We start from the raw sequence: 26,796 nt of genomic DNA on the forward strand, positions 1-26,796 counted from the left end.
TGAGTAAATTTCTAACTTTGCAGGAGACAAGGCTCTTCTGAGTGACAGAATAGTGCAGTCTATCTGTGAGGAATTAGGAGCAATAAGGGAAAAATTAGGCTTGGTTATTTCAATATTCAACTGTGATAAGAAGGTGTCAGTACAGGATATCCATTTCATTTCAGAGGAAGGTACTGTGGGGGAAAGTATTAGTAACAAAGTTGAATCAGCCAAGCATAAGAGACCCATTTTGCCTAATGTTTCCAGAAAAAGTAACTTAGCCTCATCAGAGAATAACTGGAATAGCAATCAAATTCTCCAACCATCTCAGATTGATCTAAGTAGAGATGGGAAACCTCCCCCTGAGAATTTATGCAGAAATGCAGAAACCTACATAAACCAGGACAGCTCTCTTTCATAGCTCATCAATGAAACTTCTCAAATGTATCCTTCTTTGTGTGGTTCCATGTGCAAGCAGAGCTCTGAAATTTAACCTTAAGGACCCACAGCCATGAATGCCCACTCTTGCGGGCAACTCACTGGAATTGCAACTGGGAGCTTCACTAAATACAAGATTGAAGGAATGGGTTTCCCAAAACCCAAAACTGACTGTGCAGTTTTTTAAACTGCACCAAAATCCCTATTTTTCCTTAGCTAAAATGCATAAACTTGAGCCATTGAGCAAATGCATAACAAGAACACAGCTCTCTCCTTTATCAGTTTGTGACGTCAAGGATGACCCTGACTGTACCAGTAGAACAGAGAAAACACGTTTGTGCCTTATCTTATGTTCTTACCACAAAGACGCACAGACCCAAGTCTGGGAACAACGCCAGAAGTGTGTGCTCGGAGATGATGACCTCTTCCTCCAAGATAAGAGTAGGAAGAGGAAGAGGAAGATCCTTTTATGGTCAGGAGTGCAGGAAGGAAATCCCTTTTATGGTTAAGAGGGCCAGAGCAGGAACATCTGTGATGTCAACCTGAGTGTACAAGCTGACGTGGCTGGGGAAGGGGGAGAGGGTGTCTGGAAGATATATATACTGCATGAAACTTCTCATTTCTTTGGACTTGCTGTGGACTTGATCACGCAAGTGCCTTCTGCTATCCGGAGAGCAGAATAAACTCTTTCTTTGAACCAAACTTGGTGTCATTTGACTTCCTTCCTCCTGTCCCAGAGCAACGCAGACCCAATCGGTGAACTCAAATAAAGCTACAAGATAGCAAGGCCTTTTGCTTTTGTATGAGTGGATCTTTGGGAACAACGGACAGATATTCATCCACCCAAAGGTGTGATCTGAAGCTACATAGTGTAGCAGCCTTATCATAGCTAACTATGTCTGAGTCTATCTAGCCGGCTCCTAGACAGAGGCTGCTGGACATGCTATTCACACCACCAAGAGTTCGGGGGAGGGACTGAATATAATGTAATAAATAAATAACCGCTGAAACTGGCTCAATAAAAATGATCTCACACAAAAATGGTACACATTATTCAGTGCACCATTAAGGTATAATTCTAAAGAGATGACAAGTAGATTTCATCTTCTGAACAAGCAGTGGCATCAATTTTCTTAAAAATTCAAGAGGTACATTAATACAAAGATTCTTATTTAAGTGCTTTCCATGAGCTGCCCTTCCTTCATCGCTTTATCAGATTAAGTTTGCCACTTTGCTAGTTCAAGATCTTTTTGCCTAATAAGATGTGAATAGAATTCACTGCCCATCTATATATATATTTTTGTCCTCTGCAACCTGAAAGAGAACAGAAAAAGGCAAACGGTTATCTAGTACAGAATGTGAGGATGAGAAGGAAGAAGGGGAGACGGCAGGCAAAACTCTCTTCTCGAAAAATAATATCCACCTGCCTGATATATCAACTCCTTGCAAAATGTTGCAGTAAAGGACTGACAGAGAAAGTGAGACATTGCTCTGGAAAAACCCACGCTCGTTGCTATATACTCAGGGAACCGAAAAGATAAGAGGACTCTTTTGTGCAGCAAGTGGTCTAAACAAATAAATTACAGGCTTGATAACCTTTTGTTTCGAACACTCTGCCATTTGCACGGCTCTTGTTAGGGCTCTTGTCAGGCCCAATATAAATCCCAAATTGTGAAGGCTTTCGTAACTGAGCTATAAAAATTTACTCTGGGGCAGAACCTTAGCAATTGGTTGGGGCGGGGAGCACAGAGAATGACTGAAGCATGGAAAGTGAGGCTGAAAATAAGAACTTGAACTCTTCACTTATACACCCAAGCCTGTCTTTCCCAGTCTACTAAAAATATGGGACATCACAGGCAGTGGCAGAGAAATGGGGTGACATCGCTGCCCCCCCCCCGACGCTCCCAGCTCGTTCCGCCTCTTGTCACAGGACATACAGCTACCCCTGGTTTTTCTACAGGCAAGGACCAATCTGGGGCAGGGGCATCAATCTATTTATGATACGATATGATACGATACGATAATCTTTATTGTCATTGTCCCATGCAGAACAACGAAATTGAAAAATCTACATAAGACATTCAAAAACCAACAAGCCTGCTATCCCAACCTGGTTAGCCCCCTAAAAACTGCGATACCCCATTCTTTAATACAATATACTCCCATAGAGACTCCTTACACTGCGTTTAAAACCAAAATCACATTTGGGTAGAAACTGTTTCTCAGGCGGCTAGTCCTAGTCTTTATAACCCTGTAACTTCTTCCAGAAGGCAGAAGCTGAAAGAGATCGTTTCCGGGGTGTGCACTATCCTGCGCTATCTCTGCAGCTTTCTTATGGCACCTGGAAGCATAGATTTGATCCAAGGTGGGAAGAGTGCACCCAATTATTCTCTCTGCAGTCTTTACAACCCTGGACAGCATTGTTTTTTCCCTGACCGTGCAGCTCCCAAACCACACACACAGACTATAAGTTAATACACCCTCCACAGTACAATGGTAAAATGCCATCAACAGGTCCTTTGAGAGATTGTTTTTCCAAAGGATGTAGCCCTTTCATGCATATTCACTCATAATACCCAGTGGGGATCCTGCTAGTGCTACTTCTGCTCACATGTTTGGCACACACAATACTTACTAGGACGGGGCAAAGATTTTAAAGGATGTTGAGTCCTGTCTACAGAGTAAGGTGATGGGCAAAACCCCCTTTAGAAGAATTATTACATGGGAGAACAAAGTGCCGTGCAAAAGGATCTTGGGTTACTCAGAGGCAAACTTTATTTTGCCGGCGTTTCCAACTGTCCCTGAAGAAGACACATGCCAATGCATGTTGGGCATTTTTCCATTGCAATACATTTGTCCTTTTGCACATGCCATTTCAGATGGGGGATTGCATTATTTAACATCCCCTTGTGTCAACATCTCCCTGCTTGTAGAAAACTCTCAATGTTGGGAGAAAATATTCTGGTTTTAATGTATGTATGTGTCGGGGGGGGGGGGGTTGCTTACAGTGTTTTAAGTCACTTTGAGTTGTCATGGCAAAAAGGCAACTAATATATATAAGAAGCAATAATAACAATAGGCATGTCCATAGTTTTCATTTTGAAGAGTTAACAGTGAAGACTTATGAAGGTTTCCTTGCTCTTTTGCATGTATGAGCTCAGAGGTGGGTAGATACAAAATGTGTTAATCTGTTAATAAATATTAATCTTCATTGAAACACCAGGAATGATGGGATATACCACACTGAGCGCCAAGGTCTTCCAAGCACCCCCCTTGGTTTGTGGTGGGAAAGAGGGCTGATTATTGTTCTTAATCATTGCAATGAACTTGGTACTTTAACTCAACCAGATTAAGCTGAGCTAGGCATTGTACAAGGACACAGTAAACAAATTACCTCTGCTTTTTAAATGCATAAATCCTGAAAGACAAGTAGTAATTGTTGGCTAAAGCAACAAAGCTGGCATGGGCGACAGAAGTAGCAGGCGGAAGACAACAACATTAAAAAGTCAGGTTTTGAAACTATAGGTTGTCTGCCTTCACAGTTTGCAGCTAATCAGTACCTCTAATCAATAACAAAGACAATTCTCTATTGTGAGAAAGGTCTATTGTGAGAGAGGCTGTTTCCACTATACACTTTTGGAAAGACTCATAGAAGGGATGAAACTGTGGCTTCACATTTGACATTTTCTACGACATGGAATTGTGATGCAAATGCCTGACATGACAATAAAAATTTGGTGTGCTTAGGTTGTACTTCATAACCCAATAAATTCAGTCTGTTATCCAGTCTTCCTGCTGAGCCCTTCAGGAGGAAGGGCAGCGTAAGAGGAGGATACAAGAAGGTGATGGCAGCAGAACACATTTTTTTGAATAAAGTTTAAAGCGGTAGATGTTCAGGAAACAAGATCGGAATAGTTGCAGTAGTCGACGCAGGCAGTGGCGTAGCGTGGGTTGTCAGCACCCGGGGCAAGGCAAATAATTTGCGCCCCCTAACCCATGGATCTGCGCCCCCTAAACCTAACCCCCAGATGTTGCGCCCGGTGCGGCCAGCCCCCCCTGCACCCCCCACGCTACGCCACTGGACGCAGGCCAGGATTGAAGCATAGGCAGGAACTGATGATGCAATCAATAAAGAAAATTCCAAACACTGAAAGAAATCTGTGGCAAGGAATGAAAATTAAACAGGAACTCTGAACAAGCTCAGCTGGAAATTAAATACCACTGAATTCATTGGTACTCTTCAGTAAGTTTATATCTAGGCTTAGTTAGGGCTATGAATGTTTATGTAGAAGTAAATCCCACAGAGATCAGTCATTGCTAAGAGAGTGTGCATGGAGTCTGAAAGGGACAAAAATAGATTTTTTATTATTATGAATATTAATTAAGGGACCGTTGAATGTATACATAGTTGAGGAGTGGATGTAACCAAAACAGCAAAGGTGAGATAAAGCAGCAGGAGCTTACTTTTAATGTTCAGCTCTTCATGAGATTTTTAGGTTTATTCAGGGTGTAAACAGATTGGCCTACTAAACTGAAAGTTTTGAAATACATTTCTGGACAGAAAACCCACCCATTCCATATGACAAGGATCACAAGGCACACTCTCTCTCTCTCACTCCCTCTCTATCTGTGTGTGTGTAATAAACTTTATTAAAGGCTAACCCAAAGAAGTAGACGTTTGGCAGAAGCATACCCTCCAAGTGTCCCTATTTTCCAGGGACAGTCCCAGAATTATGAATGCCATCCAAGCTTCTGACTTGATCCCGGAATGTCCCTATTTCCCCTGCCAGTGCTGCCACCACTGAGCTCGGGGAAGAGGATGAGCCAGCGCTTGTCCCGAGTGAGAGCAGTGGCCGTGAGGAAGCATCTCATTGCCTCGCCATGGCCTCTCCATGGCCACTGCTGCCAGCCTCCTCCCTTGGGCTGCTCATAGCAGCTGCTGGAGACCAGGTGAGGTGTCTAATCTTGCCCCTTTCTAAAATTCATTTATTGGTGAGTAAATCTACCATGCTTTTGAATTATGGTGCTGGAGGAGACTCTTGAGAGTCCCATGGACTGCAAGAAGATCAAACCTATCCATTCTGAAGGAAATCAGCCCTGAGTGCTCACTGGAAGGACAGATCCTGAAGCTGAGACTCCAATACTTGGGCCACCTCATGAGAAGACTCCCTGGAAAAGACCCTGATGTTGGGAAAGATGAAGGGCACAAGGAGAAGGGGACCGCAGAGGACGAGATGGTTGGATAGTGTTCTCGAAGCTACCAGCATGAGTTTGACCAAACTGTGGGAGGCAGTGGAAGACAGAAGTGCCTGGCGTGCTCTGGTCCATGGGGCCACGTAGAGTCGGACACGACTAAACGACTATACAACAATAACAAATCTACCAAAGAATGAAATAAAAATAAAATTGGGATTAAGGGGTTTGGCTTATGATAGGAAATTCTTGGGGAGGGGGACAGAAAATGGGGTGTTGATGAGGGTCAGTTGGGGGGGTGAGAAATATTCCTATTCTCATCTGAGGAATGTTGGAAGGTATGCAAAAGTAGCCATTGTGCTCCATGCTTTGGCGGATAAAAATACCTTAACTGTACAGGAAGGCACTTGTTAGTTATTTGACGATATATAGGTCAAGGCCTACTCAAAAGATATGACTGTGCTAATAAAGGGCTACTACCCTTCCCATTAAACGTTGGAAGCTGCCTTATACGTACTTTCTAATTTAATCGTAGAGAGACTCTAATTCCATCTGAAGAGAAGAACCAGTCCAGAGACCATCAACCTCTCCTAATAAAATTATCTCTTAAATGCTTGCTTGAAATATATTCCCATGACATAAGTACTCTGAAGAAAGCTGTCATGCTTGGTCCATATTTGCTTTCAAATAAACTCGCAATGGATTTTGTTTATTTTAAAATCCAATGGTCCTTTCCTCTACTGCGTGTCATCTGTCATAAAAATGTGGGGTACGGATTAGCTTTCAGACTCCATTCAGCTCTTATAATTTACAGTGTCACGATGAGCATATGCAAAAGGAGGGAAAACACGAATTTTCTCATATTTCCACTCTTTAATATGGCATTTTGTACAAATGAAAAGCAGAAAGCTTAGGCGGTGGCTGCCAAATTTAATGATATCAGGTGCAGCTGAAATGTCTTAGTACATCCCAAAGTTATGCAGAATAAAGAACTACTTATTTGAATTGCATCCAAGCCTCTATCTCCAGGGCAATCCAAGACTAGATTTGTTTGTATGTTTTCACTAAATGCCACTGTGCCATATGAGATAAGAGATTGTATTTGAAATAACAGCCACTTCCAATTTTTGGCTTCCATGTAGAGCAGGGTTTATCAATTTTGATCATGCTTATCCAGAATTAGTTGTCAGGTCTCAGTTGCTGGCAGGAATCAGACAACAAAAATTCAACATTAGTACTGAATGACTAATCCGGCCTTGTGGAAGAAGAAAGCACAAACAATTATGTTGTGATTGGGATTGACTGCATTTCAAATATCAGCACTTCTATATTATAATAGCATGGATTAACAAAGCAGGACTGACCTTAAAAGGAATCAGTCTAAGCATCCATTGGGCAGGGTGAGGGATGCTAACCTGTATGCAAATCGGCAAAAATGTGGTGCTAGATATTTACACACAGAAGAGTGATTAGCCATGCCAATATGAGACTGTCAGGGAACTGCCATCAGCTCAGAGGCGAGAGGTGGAAGGGCAGTTGTGTTACAGGAAGCCTCCGAATATCTTGCGAAGCAGTTCTTCCTCTGGCAAGGAGGGAAGCCCCACCTCCAGTGGGGAGGGGGTGCAGGGATCAGAAGATGCTAGGGAGAGTCTCAACACCGAGCCTGAGCAAAGCGGAGAGGAGGCAAGTCCCCCTTTGCCAGCGCCCATTCTGCGCAGTAGGTTTGGGCGCAGAGAGGGGAGGAGAAGGATGGGGGTCACATGCCTGTTATGCTGGGGAAGGTATAAGGACCGCCCACTCCCAGATTCTGCTAGCGACTGAGCAGACATGGACTTGCGACGTTCTGCACTGTAAATAGTTTGTACAGATAATAAAGCCTGGAAAAGACAGGCTGGAGTCTTGCCTGTTTGCTCTCAAGCAACCACACCAGCACCTGACAGAGACTGTATTGAAGGAATGGGTTTCCCAAATCTAAAGCCTGACTGTGCAGTCAGTCTGAAACAGGCCCCTTCTCCAAGGGAGCATTAGCTAAAAACCATTAACTTGAGCTCTTGAGCAAATGTATAACAGGAACCCAGCTGTATAAACAAAGCTCTCTCCTTTATCAGTTCGTGACGCCTAATGAATGGCCTTGTCAGTTCCAAAGTGGAAACGGGACGGCAGAGCTGGGGCTTATCTTATCTAGTGGGTTGTAGATATCCTGACACACTGACGCACAGACCTTGCAAGACACCCCTGCACTCGGGGATGGCACCAGGAGTGCTCTTAGAGTTGGTGACCTTCTTACCCCAAGAAAAGGAATACAGGAACAGGAACATCCTTTTATGGTCAAGAGTACAGGAACAGGAACATCCTTTTATGGTCAAAGTACAGGAACAGGAACATCCTTTTATGGTCAAGAGTACAGGAACAGGAACATCTGTTTATGGTCAGTATTACTTTGGTTATCCAATAATAAAAATTCAGCAATATTATGCAAAGCAACAGCACAGCAAAGTTCTTAGGAGATACACCAGTGATCTGGATGTCATAGTTATGAGCATTTGCCATGGGCTTACCAACATACCTCCAACTTTATAACTACTACTACTACTACTACTACTACTACTACTACTACTACTATAAGCTCAAATCCCTGCATTCACCAATACATTCTAAAATGAGAGTGAGACGGAAAAATTGAAGCCTCTTTTCCAAGACATTGGACAGATTTTTGTGCAATACTGGCTTATACCTACACATGCCAGCCTACGTTTATGAAATGTATGCCTACGTTTAGGCATAGGAAGAAAATATGTGCTTTTGCTATTAGTCCTGCACTTAGAGAAGGCAGTCCAATAAATGGTGCCAGCTTGTTTGGGTCACATCACAGCTCCCCCACTCGGTAATGGGAGACACAAACTTAGAAGAGAACATGGAAGGACCATAGGGATGTGCAGGGAGGATGCCAACACACTCCACTGTTTCCCAAAATAATCAGAGACTAAGGGAAGCAGGCAGGCAGGGACTCAAACATAATACAAGGGCTGGGATGGATCAGCAGCTTGCGACTATCTCAGGAATCAGCAGTGGGGTGATTGGATATGGCAGTAACTGAGGAGGGACGCCCTCCTCTCTGCAGGCAGAAGTTGCAGAAGAAGAAGAGTTTGGATTTGATATCCCGCTTTATCACTACCCAAGGAGTCTCAAAGCGGCTAACATTCTCCTTTCCCTTCCTCCCCCACAACAAACAGTCTGTGAGGTGAGTGGGGCTGAGAGACTTCAGAGAAGTGTGACTAGCCCAAGGTCACCCAGCAGCTGCATGTGGAGGAGCGGGGAAGCGAACCCGGTTCACCAGATTATGAGTCTACTGCTCTTAACCACTACACCACACTGGCAAATCCCTTGCAACCTTTTTATTCTCTGTCTCTGTCTCATGACTCTGTCTCCATCCAAGCTCCACTCACCACCTTTTGTGGAGAGAGATCTGCAAGGAGAAGGAGTCTTGCCCTCAACCCTCCAGTAGTGGTTAAGAGCGGTAGTCACGTAATCTGGGTAACCGGGTTCGCGTCTCCGCTCCTCCACATGCAGCTGCTGGGTGACCTTGGGCCAGTCACACTTCTTTAAAGTCTCTTAGCCTCACTCACCTCACAGAGTGTTTGTTGTGGGGGAGGAAGGGAAGGGAGAATGTTAGCTGCTTTGAGACTCCTTTGGGTAGTGATAAAGTGGGATATCAAATCCAAAGTCTTCTTCTCTTCTTCTCCAGATCTGCCCAGCCTCTGGTCAGATTGGCACTGGGCTTTTCATCTACAGGAAAAGTCTCCTGTTTTGGCTTCTTGGCAACTGCCGTTGTGGTTGTTTTATTAGCTTTTTGCCTCTTTGCCTCTTCCTTGCCCTAGTTGTCTGTCTTGCCATTGACTCCCCACTCCGCTGTTCCATCGTTGAAATAAATAAATAAACAAACACCCTGGTGTGTGCACCCTAATTAAATGTGCTGCACTTGCCTATGGGAAGTGCATATTGAAAGAGGTAATGTCACTTCCAAGAAATAGCCTCTCTCTGTGGGACTCAAACGCTAACAATAGTTTCATTCCAATTATCTGAACATCTTATATCGGGCATAGGCAAGCTAGGCCCTCCAGATGTTTTGGGACTACAACTCCCATCATCCCTGACCACTGGTCCTGTTAGCTAGGGATGATGGGAGTTGTAGTCCCAAAATATCTGGAGGGCCGAGTTTGCCTATGCCTGTCTTACATCCACAAGTCTTTCCCACAAACAATGATGCCTTGCTTTAGGTTTCCAAACCACATATTTGCAGGAGAAAGGGGAGCAAAGCCACAGCCAAAATGTGACCCTAGAACTCATGCAACAAACCTACCAACCAATCCACCATCAATGTCCCTTAAAAATAGTATTTCATTATTTTCAGACAGCGACATGATTTTTAGCACAGAACAACCGCATACACATCAAAATCCTTTCCATATGTGAAAGGATTGGTGAAATGTACAGCACTTCAGAGATTCAAACACACACAACAGCATTAGTGATCAGGATTCACTGTGCTCTTTCTGTGAGTCAATCAGCAAAAGTATCTCTGAGCCAAACTGAATCAGGTTGTTTAAAAATAGCAGAGAAGCATTAAACTCTGTTACACTGGTCTCAGTGGATAGCTTTGGTTTTGGTCTGTCTGATCAGATCTCCTATTGTTCCTTTCATTGTTCGTATTTCTAATTCATTAGTATAGCACAGCATGCTATATGTAAGAGGATGTTGCAACCTAATGAAGATTTCCCCTTCTCTCCCTTTCAAAACAAAAAAAGCTGGTTCACTTTTGTTGTTGTTGTTGTTCTGTTTTTAATGGTATGGTGAAAGATTTTCATCTTGTCAGGTTTTATTTTCCTCCCATTGACATTATCTCTTAATTAAAAGAAAAGATAAATAGATTCGAGCAGGTGCTGTAGCTGATATGAAACATAGCTGTTGTTTTTTTAAAGTCCAGTCAGACAGACAACAGCTGAGTTTTCCAGTCAGCCAATTTTTGTAGCAAAATATACTCAGCAGTAAGAGAGGGTATATATGTATGTCTGGGCGACACCGGCAGGAGAGTGGGGGTGTACTCTTCAATTTTGGAGTATTTTTCCCTTGAACCTAAAATCCCAGCTAATAGCAGTTCACAGAAAGGACCAGAAGGCAAATTTTCTCTCCATCTCTGCTATCTGTGCCCCGGGTAAGAAGGGATTTTGCATTTCATACATCATTTACTACATGCAACCATAGCTTTTCCATTGGGCCCTCCTGTCCCACTCTTCAGCAGTGCCACCCCTAGAGCACAGGCTGCAGGGCTGTGAATTTTGCTCATAAGGGGGAGGTTTTTGCATGTGTGTTTTTGAGCAGAAAAACTCCTCAGAGAAAGTCTTCTTCAAATGCATTAAACAGTAAGCAACTTAGTGCTATAAGGAACAGAGGCTGAGGCATGCACTAAATATTGCAATGCTTCTGATAGAACCTGTAAAGCACCTTCGGAAACTGAAGTCAATGCATTCAAACAAATAAACACAGACACAGCACAAATGCTTCCCATCAGCTGTTCATTGCTGTGCTCGAAGATCAATGACCTACTGAGCATCTGAGTGTACACTGAGTTGGAAACCGGGATTGGCGCCCAAGATTATATGCAATAAACACAGCACACAAGAAGGATCAACAATACCATGGGCCTTTTAAATTCTGCTCTACACAAATTCATCCAGTTGGCGAAGTATTTTGATTTCAGTGCCTTTGATCAAACATAGTGAGGGCCATTTCACACATTACACAGACACAAATCTGGATTTGTCACTGAAAATACACTGTAGTTAATCAGATACCACCTGCACACAACTTTGTCAACATTCACACATTCCATTCCTTATGTACATTTAACACATCTTAAATGTCCACCCCAAATATATTAAGTGTGGTGGCCCTTGGAATAACCCTAAAAGTCTGACATCTTTTGAAATTTATTATTATTTCGGTCACAGACCAGTTCCAGCCCACATACAATATCAAGAAAGTCATAAAACATGATAGGGATACATCTGAATTTGCAATTAGGTATAACAGGAACAATGCAGATATAACAACAGTTAAAAAATATATAAATTAAAACTTAATCGCTAACATATAACCTGAAATTATCATTTAAGGCCTTAATCATTATGATAGCACAGCTTGTTCCCTATGTTTTATAGCAATCTCACAGAATTTGGCTACCCTTAACGTGATCTCAGGATCCTTGTCCTCTACCAGGGATTTTAGACATTGAAGTTCAGATTCATTTGGAGATTTTTGCATAGCAGGGGTAATAAGTACCGAGTGTCTATCCCTGTAGAAACAGCAGCGTAACAAGGCACGAGAGACAGTTTCTACCTCCATCAAGTTGCAGACTCGTTCCACGTATGGTTTACCCTCGAATCTGCCCTGTAATAAGGCAGATGGCAGCACGCTGGAAGTCTGACATCTCTACTTAAAACTGCCCTGGGGTTATTTACAAAGGGCAGTATAGAAATTTATTGGATACATGAGTAATTAAAAAAACAACAACCACCTATTTGGGGAGTCCCAAGGGGGGGACATTTTATGTCTTTTAAGGATTTTGCAAATGTTTCCTTTTAGAAGTTGTCACACTGGAAAAGTGGCCAACAGATTGAATATCTACATGAGGTTCCACACACCCTTACAAGAGTGGGCTCCAGAAGCAAAAGTGGAGAATACAGAGAAGCTACAGGTGGAACAAACAGAGAAGCAGAAGTTCAACTCATAAAAAAAACCTCAAAGTCTGTCATACGATTTCTCCTACAATCTGACCCACTACTCTGAAGGATCTCCGATAGAGAAGACCCTTGCCTTCCTTACTGAGACATTATTCAGCTTCACTCCAAGCCAGTACCACCAAACTAGACCTTGGAACAAACAGGCATAGTTATAGCCACAGCAGTGATGAGCAGAGCACTTGCTTCCATAGCAAACATCTCTGGGTCCCTAGAGGCTCCTTGGTCAGACCAGTGCTGTAGTCTCTGAAGTGTGCTTAGGGGCAAAGTCTGTGGGAGTGCTTCCTACAATCTGCCAACAGAAGTCTGCTTATGCATCTTATTACCAAACACACACAAACACAACAGGTGCAGCTCGAATTCTTTAACCAAGTTTTTCCACATCCCTAGTGTTCTAGCTGTATTGTGTCCACAAATTATTCAACCATTTAAAGGTGTGTTTTTTCTTACCTGTGCACTGTTGAAAAGAATGTTGCATTCCTTCATCGGGAGGTCAGCACTGGAAAGAGGCTGCAAAAAAAAGCAAAAGCAAAAATTAGGACAAAGGTATATCGACTGAACTGGCAGATTTGAACTTGAGTCTGAAATGTTGGAACCTGGACTACTCCACCAACAGAGATTTAGCAGGTGCCTTCTGCTTCAACTTTTAAATACCTGCTGAAAACTTCTCTATTCTGCCAGGCTTATGCAGGCAATTAAGAATATACCCAGATGTTCGGGTTCCAAAGAACGTTCGCAAATGGGAACACTCACTTCTGGATTTGCGGCGTTCAGGAGCCAAAACGTCCAAGTACTAAGGTGTTCGGGATCCAGGGTACGACTGTACACACTTACCTATCTCACTCAACACAATGGGGTTTACTTCTGAGTAGACACCAAAAGGATTGTGGCGTTAGCTACGCTTGAGCTAGAAATGTACACTAGTCTTAACTTTTTGTAATAATGTAACTCCGCATCAAAAAGTCATAGCAGGTTATTTTAAAAGGGGAAAAAATTAACACATGTAAAATATGTAGAAGACCGCTCCTCACAAGAAGCAGTATATGCTGGTAACAAAGAACAAAATGTGTCAGTTTAATAAGAAACAGCTCCACTTCTGCAAAGATCTAGGACGTGAGCTAGACTCAGCATAGCAGAGCTACAGAGAGTGTGCAATATGAACCATTAGCCGTGTATCTTCAAAAGAAGCAAGCCCGTGAAATTCCAGCATCCTCAATCCATCACCCTCAATCTGAAAGCACTTTACGTGGCCATGAGACCCACTGAAATCAATGAGACTTACTTTCACATGGAATAAAATGCAGAGGTATTCGTTCACACAGCTGTTACTGTGCACAGAAATAGTTGCCTGTGGCTGGGGTGGGAATGCTGGAAGTTGCCTCCCTTCTCCCTGATTGCACTTAATCTGGTCTGCCCCTTTAGCGTTATACCTCCAAGCGGTACACTATAAATATTATTCCCCTTAGTATGCAGGCAAACAGGCTGGCAAAACACTAAATTGACTCAGTTGATTAGTTTTTGTCAGTTACAATGCACATTTATCTATAAATGCAATCCTCTGTAAGATCGATATGTTTATTGAGTTCATTTCTCAATAAAGTTTGAGATGTCCTCAATTAATAAGTTGAAACATAACCTATAAAAGCTACTCATCCAGCACGATCTCCAGCCTGCCCCACAATACAGGAGAGAAGCACAAACTGGACAATTTTACTTTGAGATCGCCCCCGCTCTTTGCAGCACTACAGCAAGATATAAAATATGCTCAGAGAGGGAGAAGAGGAGAAGGAGGAGGAGGAGGAGTTTGGATTTGATATCCCGCTTTATCACTACCAGGGATGCGGGTGGCGCTGTGGGTAAAACTTCAGAGCCTAGGACTTGCCGATCGTATGTCGGTGGTTCAAATCCCCAAGGCGGGGTGAGCTCCTGTCGTTCGGTCCCAGCTCCTGCCCACCTAGCAGTTCGAAAGCACCCCTAAGTGCAAGTAGATAAATAGGTGCCGCTTTATAGCGGGAAGGTAAACGGCGTTTCCGTGTGCTGCGCTGGTGGGGCATAGGAATTTGTTCTCGAGAGTCCCATGGACTGCAAGAAGATCAAACCTATCCATTCTTAAGGAAATGAGCCCTGAGTGCTCACTGGAAGGACAGGTCCTGAAGCTGAGGCTCCAATACTTTGCCCACCTCATGAGATGAGAAGACTCCCTGGAAAAGACCCTGATGTTGGGAAAGATGGAGGCCACAAGGAGAAGGGGACGACAGAGGACGAGATGGTTGGATAGTGTTCTTGAAGCTACCAGCATGAGTTTGACCAAACTGCGGGAGGCAGTGGAAGACAGAAGTGCCTGGCGTGCTCTGGTCCATGGGGTCACGAAGAGTTGGACACGACTAAACGACTAAACAACAACAAAGGAAAAGTAGGACATTCTGGAATAAAATCAGAAACCGGGATGGCTTCTGTATATTTGGAACTATACCTGGAAAATAGGGGCACTTGGAGAGTCTGTACACATTCTTTTAGTTCTTTGATAACCTGATGGCTATTTTGGCATATATTTCATGGATATGCAAGAAACATGTTTGTCCAGAAAGCCATTGTGGTTGTGCACATATTTGTAGATGAGCAGGAATGTAGATTTAGCTGTAATCCAGAATTCAGAATCTTAGCAGATTGTATAAACCTTTGTGTGTTTGAAGATAAATATGCATCTTCTTCAGCTTTACTTGGAGTGACTAAACTCAGAGTCTTGCCAGCAGGAGTTTTGCTTAGTTAAGGATTTGGGGATCTCGGTATTTGTTTGAAGGAGATAGGAAATGAAAGCTTTCACCACTCATGTTCTTCAAACCTTGCAGAAGTTTAATTTTTTAACCCTGAGAGTCACAAATTTCTACTGGTTCCAGAGAAATGACGCTTGGACATTGCAAGCAGGCCTTTGCAACCCCTGATGATCTCAGATAAAAACTTCTGAGGACTACAAATCTAATGATTTTGTCTAACCCTTTTCAATATCCAGTTTTATAGTTAACGATATATTTTAATGATTAGTGAATGGCCCATCTCAAAGCAAATTACAAAACTAATGTCTATTAGATACCAATGAAATGTAGTTTTAGTGGTTGGTATTTAAAAAAAGATTGGGAGAAATCCATTTCAAGACTCTGATCTACATATTACAGTTTTTAAAAAAATCATTTTCTTGTTTTCGTGGCTATTCTTCTCCCCGCAATAAACATTTCCTTCACATCAAGTCAGTAAGAACTGATTAGGAAAAAGTATCTTAGTTCTCTACATATGATCAAGCTTCAAATTACAGTATTGTGATTACCCTGCTTTACACCAAGATATTCCAAATCCTTCAATATCAGGATTTCAAGTTAACCCCTAACAGATGACTATTCTCTTGAGATGGCTGCTGGCAGAGCTGCAGGGTGTGAGATAATTGGTAGTCTTTTACTCCTTTGCTGAAACACACATATATGCACACACACACACATAAATACACACACACACACACACACACACACACACACACGTATGTCTCTGTAAGGGAGACTAGGGAAATTCCCAGGCTAAGAAAGCCAGGTGGACTTCCTAACCTGTATGATGGAAAGTAAACCGGGTATAAAACAGATGTCTGATAACAGGAACAAATCTGAAAGCTGAAGTGTTGGTGCAATTAAAAAAAAAGGTATATAAAAGAAGAATTCTGGGGTGCCAAGATCCATGCTTGGGGCAAGTACAATTTGGTGAGAGAATCCCAGTGGAGATTTAAAATCACAAAGTAGCAAAGTAAAATGTGGACATATAGGCTGTTAGATCTTTAAAATATCATTGTGAGTTCCAAAGCTTCCCCCTTCCCCTAGCATAGTAAAAGACCAAAAGTTCAGTAAGTTTAAAATGGTTTACTTACTAACTCTCCAAAGGTCAGATTCATGTGCTTTTCCATACAGCAGTCAGAAAAAGCTGCACAGGCAGTAAAACTTGGCTTAGTTACAGTGGTGAAAGTTGCTAAATTCTTGATACGAGAACTTGTTAGAGAGGCTTGTTAGAGTCATGTGGTCAGAGCTGAAGCAACCAGCTCCGAACCTCTTCACACACTTTGAGGTTCTTAGGTAGACTGAGGTATAACAATAGGCTTGATTACTTTCCTCCCAAGGTGAAGGGAAGGGACATCGCTAAGACAGCTTACTCTATGGTCTTAACCCTTTCATGCATTAATTAGACTTAAGCATGTTAGTTAAATGAAGCTAGTTATCCCACATGAAGATGGGTCATTCTCAAATCTCAAACAATATAGGACTCATCTTAAAATTCACTCACTTGACATTTATAATTCTTTTGTTTTATTTTTAAAAGGCAGTCAGGTAACCTAATATCTACATTTACAACTTATAATGGACTAGTCCCCCTTTCATCATAAGAGGCAGAAGCTTCAAAAATGAACGGGAGAATAAGTTTCTCAAAAAAACACTTCCGAACACCGGCTGACAATAAGGCTTTCTCCAACCCACCTGAACATCATTCAGTTCCAAAGGTGCTCCAAAGAGAAATTATTCATGTTCAGTATTTATAAATGATCTTGGACAATGTGCAACATTGTTTACCTTGGACAATGTGCAACAAGAGCATGAAAGCAGGAGGAGCTCAAACAATTAAAATGACATTTGTTTGTTTGTTTGTTTGTTTGTTTGTTGTGTTTATATACTGCTCAGTCGTTAGTATTTCTAAATGACGTACATAAAAACAGTCCACCCAAAATTAAACAATAAAGCTGCATCATTAGAATGCCTGCAGGAACAATAACATTTTCGTCAAGAGCTGGAAGTTCAGAAAGGAGGCTGCCTTCCTAATCTCAGTTGGGAGGGAGTTACACAAGCTTGGGCCCACTACACGGAATGCAGGGCTTCTGAGCCAGTGTGGTATAGTGGTTAAGAGCGGTGGACTCGTAATCTGGTGAACCGGGTTCGCTTCCCCGCTCCTCCACTTGCAGCTGCTGGGTGACCTTGGGCTAGTCGCACTTCTCTGAAGTCTCTCAACCCCACTCACCTCACAGAGTGTTTGTTGTGGGGGAGGAAGGGAAAAGAGAATGTTAGCCGCTTTGAGACTCCCTAGGGTGGTGATAAAGCAGGATATTAAATCCAAACTCTCCTTCTCCTTCTCCTTCTCCTTCTCCTTCTCCTAGCATTTATGAGTTGTACATCTGAGCCATGTGGAGCTACTAACAAAGACTCCCCCAAAGATATCAGTGATCAGACCAATATATAAGGAATCAGCAGGCAAGAGTATTGTTAGCCCAGAAATGGAAGCAAGAAGAAATTCTGACGAAAGAAGAATGGCAGACGAAATTAATGGTCTATGCAGAATTGGGCGAAATGACAGGAAGGATTCAAAACCTGCAAGACCAGAGATTTACAGAAGATTGGAAGAAGCATATGAACTATCTGAAGGGCAATTGTAACCAACAAATAACGCTAGTAGGACTACAAGAAGTTTTGTAAGGAGAAATATATGAAGTGTTACAGCTCCCATTGCTCGGTCCCTGCTCCTGCCAACCTAGCAGTTCGAAAGCACGTCAAAGTGCAAGTAGATAAATAGGTACCACTCCGGCGGGAAGGTAAACGGCATTTCCGTGCGCTGCTCTGGTTCGCCAGAAGCAGCCTAGTCCTGCTGGCCACAGGACCCGGAAGCTGTACGCCGGCTTCCTCGGCCAATAAAGTGAGATGAGCGCCGCAACCCCAGAGTCGGCCACGACTGGACCTAATGGTCAGGGGTCCCTTTACCTTTACTTTACAGCGCATGCTAGCTGGAAGAGAGCCAAGCCATGAACTTGGGTTTAGATGACAGGATAAGCCAAACTTTGACATAGAACAGCATGGCACAGCAGTAAAAAGAACCAAGTAGGGACAAAGTAGGTGTGAGTTCTTCTCCAGGAACCTGCATGCTTGCACATTCAAACTAAACCATGTTTTGGCTTAGCCTGACATGCAGACCAGGGCAGTATGTCACCCCTCTGACTCAGTATAGAAAGAAAACGAAAGCTCAGAGTCTGCGGCACCAGTAAAAGCCTTCACGGGCACCATGGCATCTGCAAGTGCCAAGTTGGCAGCCCTTAATTAGGCAGAATGAAGTGGGCACATCGGGCAGAAGATGCTGGGCGTGGAATTGCAAGGTGTTGGGAGAGAGAGCTGCTTGCGCCACATGTTTGCCATGTGCCTTCCATGCTAGCCTGCTGCCCGCGGGTGTGAAATACTCTGTCCTTTCGCCAGAGCTGAAGTAAAATTCAATCGGTCAGCTTCACCTCAAATGGCTCAATGTCTTCAGCCAGTCCTGCCCTGGAGAATTGGTTCAGCATTCTCATGCATCGTTATTCTTAGCCTGTCTGCTCCCAGCTTTTCTGTCATTTATTCAAACAATGCATCTAAACTTTCAGTCAGAATCCTCCGAATCAAAACGTATGTGCAGTCATTTTAGCTGTCATGGAGCGAGGCATACCTTATATTGCAATGGCTGAAGCTTCCTGGAAAGCTGGGCAGAGCCATAGCTCCCTGTTTTATTTGCTTCTAAAAGCAAATATATCACAGTGCTTTACAGATGAATGACGCTAAATAATCTCTGTGGCAAGTCCTAGCAGCCCCACCCATTGTCAGATCCAATACCAGAGCTAAGGGATTAAGTGAATTCTTCTGTTGCATCTGTGAACCTGATACTGGACCCAGTACAGTGGTACCTCAGATTAAGAACTTAATTCATTCTGGAGGTCCGTTCTTAACCTGAAACTGTTCTTAACCTGAAGCACTATTTTAGCTAATGGGGCCTCCCGCTGCTGCCACGCTCCAGGAGCACGATTTCTGTTCTCATCCTGAAGCAAAGTTCTTAACCCAAGGTACTATTTCTGGGTTATCGGAGTCTGTAACCTGAAGCGTCTGTAACCTGAAGCGCATGTAACCCAAGGTACCACTGTACTCTACCACTAGGCTAGCATTACTGTATCGGCAGGGGAGAACTTTGGTAATAAACCCAGAAAGAGGACAACATTTGGCACCCCCTCTCAATATTTATTATGTTCATGCCTTCCTCCCTCTCACCTTCCATTCTGCATGCTCTTGGCGTGGCGGGGGGACCACCCACACCACCCTAAATCTGGCATAGGAGCTTCTCAGGATTTTCAAGTGGCACATATAATAATGATAATGATAATGATAATGATAATGATAATAATAATAATAATTTTATTATTTGTACCCAACCCATCAGAAAAGGTCTCCCCAGCCACACTCTGGGCAGCTTCCAGCATATACTTACAGTGGTACCTCAGGTTAAGTACTTAATTCGTTCCGGAGGTCTGTACTTAACCGGAAACTGTTCTTAACCTGAAGCACCACTTTAACTAATGGGGCCTCCTGCTGCTGCCGTGCCGCTGGAGCAAGATTTCTGTTCTCATCCTGAAGCAAAGTTCTTAACCCGAGGTACTATTTCTGGGTTAGCAGAGTCTGTAACCTGAAGTGTATGTAACCTGAAGCATCTGTAACCCGAGGTACCACTGTACTAAATTGGATGATTATTCCTCAACTTTAGAGACTCAAAATAGGGCATCACTCAAGTTTCCATTATTTCACCTGGGTTATCTATCTTCCAGCTACACCTTTACTGGTCCTTACATTTATTTATCCAGGTTGATCTTGCCAGAGTGACCCACACCAGCCATTTTTACAGGCCTCCAGGCAGTGCTTAACCACCATTTCATAGAATCATAGAATCTTACAAGCTGGAAAGGACCCAAGCGCCATCTTGTCCAACCCCCTGCAATGCAGGGATCTCAGCTAAAGCATCCATGACATTGATAACTGCTTGCTGCTTTGTGTGACTGTGATTCTATGAAATACATCCTGCATTCTTTATGCTGAGTGCTCTAAAATGGCAGGGAATTTTGAAAGGGTGTTGTTGGGTTTTTAAGACCAGTGGCTTGGCAACAAGGAATTGTATGCAGGTAAGGAGAGAATGACAAACCTAGACAGCATCTTAAAAAGTAGAGACATCACCTTGCCAACAAAGGTCCGTATAGTAAAAGCTATGGTTTTCCCAGTAGTGATGTATGGAAGTGAAAGCTGGACTGTAAAGAAGGCTGATCGCCGAAGAATTGATGTTTTTGAATTATGGTGCTGGAGGAGACTCTTGAGAGTCCCATGAACTGCAAGAAGATCAAACCTCTCCATTCTGAAGGAAATCAGCCCTGAGTGCTCACTGGAAGGACAGATTGTGAAGCTGAGGCTCCAATACTTTGGCCACCTCATGAGCAGAGAAGACTCCCTGGAAAAGACCCTGATGTTGGGAAAGACGGAGGACACAAGGAGAAGGGGACGACAGAGGATGAGATGGTTGGACAGTGTTCTCGAAGCTACCAGCATGAGTTTGACCAAACTGCGGGAGGCAGTGGAAGACAGAAGTGCCTGGCGTGCTCTGTTCCATGGGGTCACTAAGAGTCAGACATGACTAAACGACTAAACAACAACAACAAGAAGAAGAAGAAGGAAAGAAAATTTAATTGGTCAATAGAACCAGGGCTGATTAATAATAATAATAATAATAATAATAATAATAATAATAATTATTATTATTATTATTATTATTATTATTATTTATACCCCACCCTCCCTGGCCAGAGCCTGGCTCAGAGCGGCTAACACCAATAAAATCACAGTAAAAACATAATGGGGGGGCAATTTAAAATACAGGTTAAAATGCAGTTTAAAATGAAGCCTCATTTTAAAAGTAGTCAATAAATCAAGACCATAAAGGGGAGGGAAACAAAAGGGTCAGACTGAGCGGAACAGCTCTGTCTTGCAGGCCCTGAGAAAAGATGTCAAGTCCCACAGGGCCCTAGTCTCTTGTGACAGAGCATCCCACCAAGTCGGGGCCAGCACTGAAAAGGCCCTGGCCCTCTCTCCTGTTCCGCAATCCTTCCTTCAAATGCCTGGCTATAGTGGTGATGTGTCTTGATGACTGGACTGCTAGTGCTCTCTTCTCGATGAGGCCGACATTGCAGAACTGGGAGTGCACTGCCATCTGATCAGACACAGGAAGGGAACAGGCAAGGCAGACAAAAGTGTGCTGCGCACACACATACACACACAAAATACAGTGGTACTTTGGGTTACATATGTTTCAGGTTACATACGCTTCAGGTTACAGACTCCGCTAACCCAGAAATAGTACCTCGGGTTAAGAACTTTGCTTCAGGATGAGAACAGAAATCGTGCTCCGGCGGCGCAGCGGCAGCAGGAGGCCACGTTAGCTAAAGGGGTGCTTCAAGTTAAGAACAGTTGATAATCGTCAACATGTTGGCCACAACCTATCAATATGCCCACAGCATATCAGTGCTTTGTGGCATTCTGTGGGGAGTTCTGCTGCTTCCCTATATTCTTCTGCCGGACTATTATCCAAGGAAAGGAGATGGCTAGGACAAGCTAGGAAGGTGTATATATACTTGAAGAACTGACATACACACTGATGGGGGTATCAGCATGGTAAAGGGTATGTCTGCAACAGAAAAGGAGCTGGAATTTGGTGCAGGAATAGTGCAAGACACCCTGATCGCTAGAACAGCTTGACCACCTCTGCATAATTGAGGACTGCCGCCAGCACAGAACAAGTCAAGGTACCGATAGGATTAAATTTTTGTGCTGTACCAATTGCTTCCTCATCGCATTTTTACTTCATTCTAAGAAGAGGACAGGACAAACGGGGGGGGGGGGGAGAGAGAGAGAAATCATGAATTTGTAAATTTAAGATTATTTGCAAAATGTGATAGCCTTATAGAAGTCATCTCCCCTACTGAAAATGCATAAAATATATTAAGTACTGTATAAGTATGATATATCAATTAACTGTTTCACAAGGTCTAAAAATATGCAAATTGCTGCACTTCAATTAGAAAAACCTGCATCCTTGGAGAATACTGTAAATCAGGAAATTTGGGAGACATTAAGAGTAATCAGTGAAGGAAAGCATGCACTCTTCCCCGCATCCTATTTTTATACATACATAATGAAATAATTATAGGTACTCTTTTTTATGCCTCTGCAAAAATATTAGAATCTTAAGATCCTTACAATGATAAATTTAATCCACAGTACATTTGCAGACTACATTAATTATATGAAAAAAGAAATCTATTTTCCTTCAATATAAGTAAGTTGAAACTAATTTGGACATGTAAATTAGAAATATGACTTTCAATAGTACCAATGTGTAGGAGCGATTGTTTAGATTAATTGCAGTGATTGTTAATTTGAAAATGCAATAGGTGTTTCCTGCAGAGATAGAAATTCAAGCACATTTGGCTAGTTTCTATCATGCAAATGTGCTCCCACATATTAAGAAAAGTGTGTTTATAACAGAAATCACTAAAGGCTATTGCTTTTTTTTTATCTTAGGAACATCATACCCCAAAACCATAACAGAAGAGCAAATCCAGATTTCAGCTTGGCAAAGGGTACCATCTGTGCCACCACAGATCTGCAATGGGAGATAAATTGTATGAGAGCAACTCCACCCTACTCCCCTATAAAATTTCCCTGTACATATAAAGCAAACTCATCAAGGAGAGGTTGAGAGAAAGGTATTCTCACTTAGACTGAGTCACATTCAAACCTTTATGTCTGACTGTGCCACATGACCTAACGTTTAAGGCAGCCATCAATATGCCTATGTGCTAATTTGCTTACTGATGTTCACCTTTCGTTATGGCTAATCACCACTAAAGCAAAGCCACTAATCTATTTCACTTAAAATCCAACATGCTTCTGTTCTGGTTGATGCTATGTACAGCACCTAGGCTAGGAAGCTCACTATTGCCTATCCAGGGTTTCAGACAGGAAGACATTCCTAGCCCCAGTGGTGTAGCGTGGGGGGTGCAGGGGGGGCCGGCCGCACCGGGCGCAACATCTGGGGGGGCGCGCTCGCACTCGCAGCTCTCTGCCCCTACCTGGCTCACTCTCTCTCACTGCAGTGCTGGCTGTGCAAATCCGATCTGAGCCGCTGGGTCACCGCCCACTGTGGAGGGGGTGGGTGCCAGGCGTGCGGTGCGGAGAGAGAGCGAGGGACTATCTGGGGGAGGGACAGTGCAGCGGCCGCCCAGCGCAGCGCTGAGCGCGGGAGAGAACCACACCAGACCAGACCAGGCAGCAGCAAGAAGAAGCTGGCAGCGGCGGCAGGTTAGGGGTTAGGGGGCGCAAATTACTTGCCTTGCCCCGGGTGCTGACAACCCACACTACGCCGCTGCCTAGCCCTACCTAGATTGAAGTTAGGACCTTCTACATGGAAGGCATATTCTCCGCCACTGAGCTAGGGCTCTTCCCACACACACCAATAAAATGTTCTTCCTGATCTTTTGTCTAAATCCCTCTTCTTGCAATTTGAAGCTGTTGCTTCAGGTCCCACCCTCAAGAGCAAGGGCAGTAACATGACACCCTCTTTGTCCAACAACATCTGAAATGGAACACATTGAAAATGATGTACCGCTGGTATATTACACCTGTCAAACTAGCAAAAATGTACAGAGTGAGAAGTAAAGTTTGTTGGTAATGCAAAACAAAAGACGGAGAGTTTTTTCACATGAGGTGGACATGTGAAAAAATGGGGGAAAAGGGGATATGATTTATAACAAATCGAAAAAATTGTTTAAATATACCTTCCCCAAAAAACCGGAAGCCTTTTTGCTGGGATTGATAGGAGACGAAATAAGAAAAACAGACCAGAGGTTATTTATGTACGCTACGACTGCCACCAGAATCTTAGTAGTAGCCCAAAATGGAAAACTCAGGAAATACCAACATTAGTGGAGTGGCAGACAAAAATGGTTGAATATGTAGAATTAGCAAAACTAACACATAGGATCTGGAACCAAGAGGAAACAAAGTTCAAAAAGGAGTGGAGAAAATTTGTTGAATATATAAGTAGCAACTGTTTAAAGACTGTAGTAGGATTAAAATCAATTTTGTGATGTGGATAGAATGTAATTAAGAATCTGCGGGAAAAGAGAAAACCTGTTGAAGGGAGGGAGGGAAGTCCACATGTGACAGAGCGTTTAGAAAATAAGCAGACCTCTGATTGTGGAATATTTGAGTATTTATTTTGTTTGTTTGTGTTTTTTGAAAACTCAATAAAAAGCATTTATTAAAAAACATAATGAAATGCACCACATTGCTCCATCATCTATGTAACAGCCTTTAAAATATTTGAAGATTAATACTGTATTACCTTTTTAAATTACAGAGAGGCGCCATTACTTCTTGTGATCTAGACACTAGGTGGTCAATGCAACCTAGAATCGAAACAGTCTTTTTAGCCATTGCATCACAGTGCTGACTTCTGTTTAGCTTGTTGTCTGCTGAAGCCCCTAGACTCTTTTGACATGTAGTACTGTCAAGCTAGGTGCCAGCCATCCTGTATCTGTGCATCTTATTATTCTTATCTCAACGCACCCTTTTGCATTTATCTCTGCTGAAATTTGTTTTGCTAGTTTTGGCCCAGTCCTCCATAAAGTGGTACCTCGGGTTACATACGCTTCAGGTTACAGACTCCGCTAACCCAGAAATAGTATCTCGGGCTAAGAACTTTGCTTCAGGTTAAGTACGGACCTCCGGAACGCATTAAGTACTTAACCCGAGGTACCACTGTACTAGATAAGTCTTCTAAAAGAAGTGTAATGAATGGCCTAACCTGTTTTGTTGCCTGGAACAAAACAGGAAATCACACATGCCAAGTCAACTTGCATAGGCCAGTAAAAAGTTCCACAGGAGCTCCACCCCTCCCAGATAGTAAAAATACAATTATAAATGAATAAATATTTACTGCCCTTTCGTGACATTCAAAACCAGCTGCTTGAAGCTGCTCATTCTGCCTACTGGTAGCACTGGCCCTGTGAAATGCACAGCATCCTCTAACTGGCTTTACGGCGCAGTAGTATCTTGAATCAGTACAACTATGATCATACATCTATGCTAAATAAGTGATGTACATAGATTAAAATGCATGCTTATATAAGCTAGCTTTATTTAAGCAAATGAGATTTCTGATAAACATGCAAATGGGAATTTTAACAGCAATTTATAAACCACAAATCCTATTCTCATTACTTATGCAAACCATCATAGTTTTGTCATGCTTTACTACATTGCCTTATCATTTTATCCATGGTACTTCCCCTCTGTTGCTTTCCATTTTCCCTCCCTGTCATCTGCATTTTCTGGGTGCCTTTTTAACATCCTTCTCTCTGTTATTTTACTCTTTAAGGTAATATAGGATTTGACAAGAACATCTTGATCCCTCTGCCCCTCAAAATCATACATATGTAACTAGAGAATAACTAGAACAGCTCTAATTTGTGATACATAATTACTGGAAAGCTTAAAGATATTATCGCACTTGAGCATGACCCTAAGGGCATTCTGTGTCTTCAAAACAGAACATTAGATACCTAGATATTCTAAAATATTTTTTTCAAAGTCTTCTAAGCTTAGTTAACTGATTATGTTCACAAGGTTGCGTCAATATTTATCTTTTTCTTTTCTTTTTTACTTATTCTTCATGCCAGCTTGTCATTGAGTTGAATATTGTTTCTTCACACCTCTCTTTAACATAACATAGCTTCAAAGAAACCTGGTGTGTCTATTTAGCCATTTGATCAGAATACGTTAACAGAAGAGAATCAAGAACAAATCGGAAAGTTGTTAAGTAAAAGGTAAAAGATTTATACGATCTGTTTTCTATACCACCTGCATTATAAATTCCCAAGGTCCTAGGCCCAGTTCAAAATGCTTGAATTTACTTTCAAATCCCCCTGGTGAGTAGCAGAAGGACTGCTTTCTGTATCTGCGCTTATGTGTTACAGAATGTTCTCCCCAGAGAAACTGCTTGCCAACTACTTCGTTGTCTGATCAGCACCAGTCAAATACCTTTTTGTTCCTATCTTATCCAGGTTTTAAGTTGGTTTGCAACTGATGCTAAAGATGGGAATTCTGATATTGGTATATCTGCAAGCAAAGTGTTAAATGAAGTTGTTGCAGCTGACAACAGAAGTGAGGGGGAATTTGCCCTGGAGAGCATTCATGGGGCCTATGTCTATACCAGACTGGTCCACTGAAGGGAGCGAGGGAAAGACTGAAATATGAATCTTCCTTTAATACTTTTGGGGGGGGGGGTTAAATATAAGAAATATAGGCTACAATATTAGCTCATATTTATAAGCTTAGGCTTTGACTTGTGCTGTAAGTTTGCAATTTAGTGGCTTAGGAAGTGTCTTTAAATGTTAGCTGGAGAGAGATGCTCTTTTTGAAAAGTAATTATACTGTAATGCAGATGGCAGTAATAACAATTAGACAAGATAAGGTCT

The 26,796-nt window shown here is 42.6% G+C and overlaps 1 protein-coding gene across 3 annotated transcripts in view; it reads right to left on the minus strand.

Annotated features, from left to right (window-relative positions):
- The window catches only part of PPARGC1A (PPARG coactivator 1 alpha), a 651,951-nt gene that overhangs the window by 423,456 nt on the left and 201,699 nt on the right, over positions 1-26,796 (minus strand). For all 3 annotated transcript variants that reach the window (XR_014516001.1, XM_083460443.1, XM_083460447.1), the window contains exon 2: positions 12,858-12,917. Coding sequence is in view for 2 of the 3 variants with exons in the window: in XM_083460443.1 (XP_083316569.1) it covers positions 12,858-12,917 (60 nt within the window). In the remaining variant the exon portion in view is untranslated. The remainder of the gene's footprint in view (positions 1-12,857; positions 12,918-26,796) is intronic.

The sequence above is a fragment of the Podarcis liolepis genome, assembly GCF_965112155.1.
Source record: "Podarcis liolepis genome assembly, chromosome: 9".
In the NCBI taxonomy this organism is placed as follows: domain Eukaryota; kingdom Metazoa; phylum Chordata; class Lepidosauria; order Squamata; family Lacertidae; genus Podarcis; species Podarcis liolepis.